General features: G+C 55.8%; 1 protein-coding gene across 3 annotated transcripts in view; it reads left to right on the forward strand.

Moving 5' to 3' along the window:
* The first annotated feature begins 1,867 nt into the window (after positions 1-1,867).
* The window catches only part of Apc2 (APC2, WNT signaling pathway regulator), a 21,165-nt gene continuing 14,887 nt past the window's right edge, over positions 1,868-8,145 (forward strand). The window contains exons 1-9 of one of the 3 annotated variants that reach the window (XM_023716993.1): positions 1,868-2,069; positions 2,218-2,308; positions 2,384-2,564; positions 3,975-4,083; positions 4,183-4,296; positions 4,930-5,007; positions 5,188-5,286; positions 5,665-6,055; positions 6,949-7,044. In XM_023716993.1, coding sequence (XP_023572761.1) covers positions 1,929-2,069; positions 2,218-2,308; positions 2,384-2,564; positions 3,975-4,083; positions 4,183-4,296; positions 4,930-5,007; positions 5,188-5,286; positions 5,665-6,055; positions 6,949-7,044 — 1,300 coding nt within the window. In that variant the 5' untranslated portion in view covers positions 1,868-1,928. Of the gene's footprint in view, positions 2,070-2,217; positions 2,309-2,383; positions 2,565-3,974; positions 4,084-4,179; positions 4,297-4,929; positions 5,008-5,187; positions 5,287-5,664; positions 6,056-6,948; positions 7,045-8,145 lie in introns of all 3 variants that reach the window. The other 2 variants (XM_004632920.2, XM_023716994.1) reach the window with 2 other exon arrangements.

Here is an 8,145-nt window from a genome sequence, read left to right on the forward strand (position 1 = left end):
TATTTATTACATTTATTTATTGTGTGTGTGTGTGTGTGGCCAGCTCAGCCCACCAGGGGGCGGGGCTGGCTGGCATGTGGTGCTGGAGGATTGAACCCCGGTCCCTGTGCTTTGCCAAACTTGTTTCAAGTAGGTGCTTTAGACCACTGAGCCATCTCTCCAGCCCCTTGGAGCTCTTTTTGGCTGTACAGGAAGAGTAGATTGTGGGGAGCCAGGAAGTGGCAGGTACCCTGGTGAGTACCCTGTTGAGATGGGGTGCTAGGATAGAGGAGGAGCTAGTGGCAGTGTTGATTTGGGGATGGTGGGCTAGAGTGAGGAGGAGCCTTGATGCCAGGTGCAGTCTGATGGGGACACAGGAGTGACCACCAAACATGAGGAGGGACATGGCCACCCCTGGTCAGCATTCCTGTGAGAAGAGGTTCTGGGTATGACCCCCTACCCTGGGCCTGATCCACAGCTGTGACCCCAGTTGAGTCTCAGTATGATTAGCATTGGCGTGAAGGCTGTGGTGGTCTGGTTTTCGGCAGCCCCCACCAGGCTGCTCTGCCCTGTGGCCCTGCCACCACAGCTCCCATCGGCCTTGTGAGGTGGATTACAGGCAGGGTTGTCCCTGATGGGGAGAGTGGGAGGCTCTTGTTTCACTGCTGGCACTTTGTGGACTTCTGGGCATCTCTGGGCACTGCCTAGGCTCCAGTCATGCCTAATCCTCTTGCTGAGTGAGTCTGTTTTCCTATGGTCCTCATTTTCTCCCCTTGGAAACAGCCTAATGATAGTCCCTAAGACATAGGACTGTGGCATGGAAGAAGGCAGAGGCCAGACAGGTTGGGATGGCCTGATCCCATCCCCTGCTCCTCTTCCAGCCTCCAGTATACTCTGGGAAACACCAGGGTAGAAGGAGGCTTCTGGGGTAAGAGGGGAGGAGGGATGAATGAGTGGGTGAATGAATGAGTGTGGCTGGGGGAGGAGCAAGTGCCCTGGGGGGCAGGGCTGACTTGGGGAGGGGGCTCCCCGGGAGGAGGTGGCAGAGGAAGGGGCACGCTGCCATTGGTGCACCTCAGACAAAGGCGGAGGGAGGGGGTGAGCGCTGATGGGAAGGGAACAAAGAGGGAAGGGGCTCACTGGGGGGAGCAGGATGGCTCTGGGGCCAAGCTGAGGGTGGAGGCGCTGACCAGCTGGACAGAAAGAAAAGCCTGGACCTCAGTGAGAAAGCAACCTCAGTGGCAGGATGAGGCGGTGGGGCCGGGATACCAGGATAGGGAGGGCTAACGAAGGCCTGGTCAGAGGCTGTGGATCCGGTGCACTGGTGGGGACATGGAGCTGTAGGATCACCCCCTGGGGTGATCATGGTGGGCTTGAGTCTGTTTTGCATTGCCTGGCTACAAGGGGCTCCCTGTCATCTGCTCATGGCTTTTTGAGGCATTGAACAAGGTTTCATGGTGTTCTTATTGTCTTCACCAAGGCTAGCCAGTCATCCATCCACATAGCCTCTCTGGCCATCAGTTTCTAGGGAAGGTCTTTGTCTATCACTGTCTGTGGCCCTCTGTCCATGTGAGCCTGGTGGCCTCAGCTTGCCAGTCCATCCCTGACTTAGGCTGTAAGGTCTCAGATCTGTCTGCCAGGATGTCTCAGAGGTGTCTAGGAGGCCAGCAGTGACAGGCCCACCATGCAGCTAGGGATTCTGTACCTGAACACTGGCCTAATGGTTTTGCCCCTCTGTTTTTGATCGTCACCATGCATGTCTGTCACTCCATCTGCCTCGCCGTCTGTCTCTTGGATTCCATCGGCAGTGCCTGGGATGGTCCACGCTATGCACCGCTGCCTGGCACACAGAGGGAGCTGGGGCTGAGGTCTGGGCTGCCGGCTACCCCTCCAAACCCTGGACTGAACACTCTCTGACCCTGTGACCCCAGGCGCTGCAGGAGCTGAAGATGACGAGCTCCGTGGCCTCCTATGAGCAGCTGGTGCGGCAGGTGGAGGCCTTAAAGGCTGAGAACAGTCACCTGAGGCAGGAGCTTCAGGACAACTCGAGCCACTTGTCCAAGCTGGAGAGTGAGACCTCAGGGATGAAGGTGCGGGGTGCAGATGATGAAGGACAGGTGGGATGGATCACAGGGGACCCTGGGCCACAGAGGAGGGCAGGAAGAGCCCTAGGCATCCCAGGTGGGTGACTTGGTGAGGTGACAGTGGTCATGGCTTTGTGTCCTTCCCGGCCCACAGGAGGTTCTGAAGCACCTGCAAGGCAAGCTGGAGCAGGAGGCCCGTGTGCTGGTGTCATCCGGGCAGACAGAGGTGCTGGAGCAACTGAAAGGTGAGAGGCCACCTCCAAGGGAGCTGGCAGCAGGAGGGCAAGCTGGGGCACTGACCTTTACTCTCACCCACCCAGCTCTCCAGATGGACATCACCAGCTTATACAACCTCAAGTTCCAGCCACCTGCCCTGGCCCCTGAGCCTACTGCCCAAACCCCGGAAGGAAGCCCCATCCACGGCTCTGGGCCTTCCAAGGACAGCTTTGGGGAGCTAAGCCGGGCCACCATCCGCCTCCTGGAGGAATTGGACCGTGAGCGGTGAGAGGGCACGGGAAACAGACCCGGGAGGCCGCATGTAGCTCCGCCCCAGCCAAACTCTCCGCCCCAGCTGTCCCAGCCCAATGATCTGATCACCCGCGTGTGGCCCCCAGTCCGCCGAACCGGCTCCGCCCCCTTCGGTGTAGCTCCCCTGCCCTTCTTCAGACTAGGCTGACTTCAGCTGGAGGACGAAGAGGGTGAGGGGCGTTTCTGGCAGGGGCAAAGGCTCCTGGGAGGTGTCCCTATGGGGGCCCAGGCCGGCTGGCGTCGCTAGGGACAGGGCTGTGTCCGATGCTAGGGCTCAGAATCTGGCCTAGCGCCGGAAAAGCTCAAGGCAGTCTTTGTAAAGAGAGGGACCCAGAGCTGGAAATCTGGGCCAACAGCTTTCTGGCCAGCGGCAAGAGGCAGGGTCTGGGACCAGCTGGGTTGTGTGAGGTCAGAGAGAATTCCAGAACAGGCTGGAGTTAAGGCTCTGTTTTGTGTGATCTCGATCAGGTTCCCTCACCCCTTTCAGCCTCAGATTTCTGTTCTGTAAAACGGGAACAGAAGGGCCAGGGATATGACTCAGTGGCACAGCACCTGCCTGGCAAGCGCAAGGTTGTGAATTTGATTCCGGGCACCCCCTCCCCCGAAGACAGCAGGGCTGGATGTGGCACACCTGTAATCCCAGCACTGTGAGAGCCTGAGGCAAGAAGATCTCGAGTTCCAGTCTAACCTGTGCAATTTAGTGATTTAGTCAGACTATCAAAATTAAAAATTAAAAATGAAATAAGATTGGCGAGGAGGGCCAGCAAGATAGCTCAGCGGACTAAGTGCCTACTAAGGCAAGCTCAGGGACCAGAGTTGGATCCCCTGCACCATAGGCTGCGTCAGCCCCACCCCTGGGTGCGCTGTGAGGGCCACCGAGACCAGGTATGGGGCCGCAAGCCTGTAGTCCCAGCACTGGGGAGGCTGAAAACAGATCTCTAGGAGTCCGAGCAGCTTAGTGAGACCCTGTACCAAATACATTTAAAAAATGGCGATATAGCTCAAGCCAAAGGCTCCAGGTTCAATCCCCAGCCCTGGGGGATATGACAGAAGGGAAGCTCTATTGTACCTGGGGCACATGGGGCCTGAGGCCTACGCTTTATAAACTGGAACATTAGCAAGCGCTGGTCCTTTCTCCAAGGACCAGTATTTATAAAAGAATTGCTTTTTTCCCTTTCAATTAATTTTCTTAACCACCCTACCCAGTTAATTCCATTCCTCTCCCCTGTCCCAAAGTTGGGAGAATCAAGGGTGAGACGTTACCACGAGTCTGGTCTTGGTGCACAGTAAACACCGGTCAGGTGATTTTACAACCAAAATAAACACCGTGCATGCAGCGGCAGCCCCCTCTGCCAGGCCTACCCCACTATCCTGTCCCTCTAGGTGCTTCCTGTTGAGCGAGATCGAGAAGGAGGAGAAGGAGAAGCTGTGGTACTACTCCCAGCTGCAGGGTCTCTCCAAGCGCCTGGATGAGCTGCCACACGTGGAGACGGTGAGCGCACGGGGCTGCCTGTCCTGCCCAGGGAGGGGAACACCAGAGCACCGGGGGACCTGGGCGCCCTCACTGCAGCCTGCCTTCTCTTCCCAGCAGTTTTCAATGCAGATGGACCTGATCCGGCAGCAGCTGGAGTTCGAGGCCCAACACATCCGCTCACTCATGGAGGAGCGCTTTGGCACCTCAGACGAGATGGTGCAGCGCGCACAGGTGCAGGGCGGGACGGGGCTGAGGCGGGGCCATCTGCCAGTGGGCGAATCAGAGAGCGGAGATCGTTGTGGGTGGAGACTTGCTTTAGTGGGACCTCGCTCATAGGCGGGATCTCAGGCTATGAGAGCATTCTAGAGGAGATTTCTAAGGGTCCAGTCTGGCTCGGGAGGTGCAGTGAGATCCCAGCCTCTTACCAGGAATAGGGCCGGGGACAATAAACACTTCCCGGGGCTGGTGAAATGGCTCAGTGGTCTAAAGCACCTACTTAGAACAAGCTTAGCAAAACACAGGGACCTCGGTTCAATCCCCCAGCACCACATGCCAGCCAGCCCCGCCCCCTGGTGGGCTGAGCTACACACACACACACACACACACACACACACACACATAAATAAATAAATAAAATTTAAAAAAAAGAATAATCGTTTCCCTGGCAAGCGCAAGGGCCTGAGTTCAATCCCCACCGGGGAGTGGAGGGGGAGTAGAGGGGGGGGAGAAAGAAAGACCAGGGAAAGAGTCACACACCAGAAAGAAGGTGGGGTCAGAGTTGGGGACGTGGCACATCCGGGAGAAGGCCCCAGTTGGTCCTGTCCTCAACTCGGGCTTGGGTCTCAGCAAATTTCTCCCACACAGATCCGAGCTTCGCGCCTGGAACAAATTGACAAGGAGCTGCTGGAGGCGCAGGACCGGGTGCAGCAGACAGAGCCCCAGGTATCAGAGTCCGTGCCAGGGGCCCAGGGGGTGGTGGTTTGAGGGAACCCAGGGGCCCCTGACCTGCAAAGAGTACAAGAATGGTGCAGAGACCCACCCACTTCATCAGAGGGGCGCAGTCGGCCTCCATATGACGGGGTGCTCCCAGAATGAGCCCCAGGCCTGCCACTTTCCCTGTAGGCTTTACTGGCAGTGAAGTCGGTGCCAGTAGAGGAGGACCCAGAGGCGGAGATTCCTACACACCCTGAGGATGGTACCCCGCAGCCCGGCAACAGCAAGGTGAGGAGGGGAGCCAGTGGGGTTGGGATGAGGGGGTCTAGCATCCCTGCTGGATGTGGAGCCCTCCTTATTTACTGTACTAGAGATTGAACCCAAGGCCTTTGCACTAAGCTACACCCCTGACTTTTTATTCATCTATTTTGCATATTTATTATTATTGTACAGGCTGGGCTCACATTTGGGCTCCTGCCTCAGCCTACCAGAGGGCTAAGATTTCAGGAATGCACCCCCACACCAGGCACCCCTGCTTCCATGGACTCTCTTCCCCTCTCCTTATTCCCCCTGGTAGCATAGTGCCCAAGAGTGGAGGACACCCCTAGTTTGAGGGAAGTGAGGGGGTGGAATTCCCTCTCTGACCCTCCCTCGCTTTCCCCGTAGGTGGAGGTGGTCTTCTGGCTGCTGTCCATGCTAGCAACGCGCGACCAGGAGGACACTGCCCGCACGCTGTTGGCCATGTCCAGCTCTCCTGAGAGCTGTGTGGCCATGCGCCGCTCTGGCTGCCTGCCCCTGCTGTTGCAGATCCTCCACGGGGCCGAGGCGGGGGCGGGGCGTCGCACAGGGAACCCGGGAGCCCCTGGAGCCAAGGACGCACGGATGCGGGCCAATGCCGCGCTGCACAACATCGTCTTCTCTCAGCCCGACCAGGGCCTGGCTCGAAAGGAGATGCGCGTCCTGCACGTGCTGGAGCAGATCCGAGCCTACTGTGAGACCTGCTGGGACTGGCTGCAGGCGCGGGAGAGTGGGCCCGAGGCGGGTGGCGCCAGCGGCGGTGAGTACAGGCTAGCGCCTCTGTGCAACGTCCACGTGCGTTTGGGTTAGGGCACTGTGTGTCAGTGTTGCCACATGTCCCCCTCTGTGTAGTGCTCTGTCTGAAACCTTGTGGGAACCAGATACCAATATGACAAAAAAATACTCATGAGCCATCAGCAGTGTTTGTACCTGGCAGCTCAGGAAAGAATTTTTTTTGTCTTTTATTTTTTTGTATTTTAGGGAAGGGACTACAGGGTGTTCAAGGTCTCACTACCAGATTGGACTCGTAGTGATCCTTCTATTTACAGCCTCCCAAGAGCTGGGATTACAGGCGTGCGACTCCAGGCCCAGTCTCAATTGCTGTCTCAGCAGGCCGTGGGGGGTGGGGCCCCCTCGGCAGGCCTGTTTGTCTTGTTTTCTTTCTTTCTTTTCTTTTCTTTTGTCTGAACTGGGAATTGAACTGGCCCTTGTGCTTGCCCCGCAAGTACTTATTCTCCTGAGCCATCTCTCTGGCCCCTTGTTTCTTGAGACCAGGTCTCACTATGTGTTTCAGGCTTGAGCTCACTTTGAGCTCACTTTGTAGCCCAGGCTGGTCTCAAACTTGTGAAGATCCTCCTGCCTCAGCCTTCTGAGTACTGTCATGATAGACATGTGTTACCACACCTGGCCTACAAAGCTAATAATGCAGGGCAAAGGCTGAGTGGTGTTGTGCACAGACATCCTGAGTAGGCAGCCTCTTTCTTGCATCCGGGAGCTGTGCAGAAAGGGAAACACTGCTTTGGGTGTGCCCAGGACTCAGGGGCTTGCACAGCTCATGGGATCCTTGCAGGCCCATGTGGGATATGACCTTCTGAGGTCCCCCTGGCCTATTTCCCCAGGAGGGAGCTTATGACTTGGTACCCTCTCCTACAGCCCCGGTCCCCATTGAGCCTCAGATCTGCCAGGCTACCTGCGCTGTGATGAAGCTGTCCTTTGATGAAGAATACCGCCGGGCCATGAATGAGCTTGGTGAGTGTCCCTTGCCTCTTCCAGGGAGCCCTCTTCAGCCCCTCCACAGCCTTTGACAGGGACACCGTGGGGCAGATCCTTGCTCATAAATGTATGTTCACTGGAGGTTGGGGAGTGAGGCCCAGAGAGGTGCAGAGCCTCTCTGGGTCACGTAGTGCCTGCCGAGGCCTCTGTCCCAGTGAGCTGCACAGGGCCTTGCAGCCCTCACTTTGTAGCCCCAGGTCTCTGGCCTCTTCCTACCTAGAGCTACCTTTCAGCAGGAATTGTCCCTCGGCTCAAGGCAGGGAGTGGCTGGAGGCCAAGGAAAGAGATAAAAGATCCAATTGAGGGCACAGCAGGAGAGCTATTACGGATTGACTTGTGGCATAGTAGCTTTAGGGACATTTTGCTGTCTTCTCTGTGAATATGGAAGTACTTGAGAGGCTGGGATTGCGGCTCAGTGGTGAACACCGGCCCAGCAGCATGAGTGAAGCTCTGGGTTCCATCTCCAGCAGGGCTGAAGCAAAAAGGATCCTTATAGCCTGTCCTGAAGTAGAGCAAACTGGAGCAGGGTTTTGGGGAGGTGTTTGGCAATATCAGACTCATGATGAGTGTGTACGTCCTTTGAAATCATCCTTTTGATTTACAATATGCAGAAAGCCAAAGGCAAATACTAATTCAAGTAAAACCAGAAAACTGGAAATAATGTGAGACTTCAATAGTAGGGGGTCAGCTCAACAGTGACTTAGAGTGTGCTGTTTTCTGTTCTGGCTAAGCCAATAGAAGGTTCATGGTGTCTCCTAGCCTTAAACATTTGTATGATTTTTTATTTATTTTATTTATTTATTTATTTTTTTTGGTACTGAGAATCAAATTTAGGACTTTGTTCTTGCCAGACACTGTCCCACTGAGCTACCTCCCCAGTGTAATGTATATATCTTCCTTCTAGATTATAAAAGTGGCTCACAAAAATGGAGTCCCTGGAGTCCCTAGATCATTTGAGAAGGTCAACAGGCCACCAAAACTACCAAGTGTTTTGATAGTAGTTGGCAATGTGACTGCTGTTTTCACCTCTCTCTCTCTCTCTCTCTCTCTCTCTCTCTCTCTCTCTCTCTCTCTCTC

This window comes from Octodon degus, unplaced genomic scaffold, assembly GCF_000260255.1.
Source record: "Octodon degus isolate 3935 unplaced genomic scaffold, OctDeg1.0 scaffold00050, whole genome shotgun sequence".
NCBI lineage: Eukaryota > Metazoa > Chordata > Mammalia > Rodentia > Octodontidae > Octodon > Octodon degus.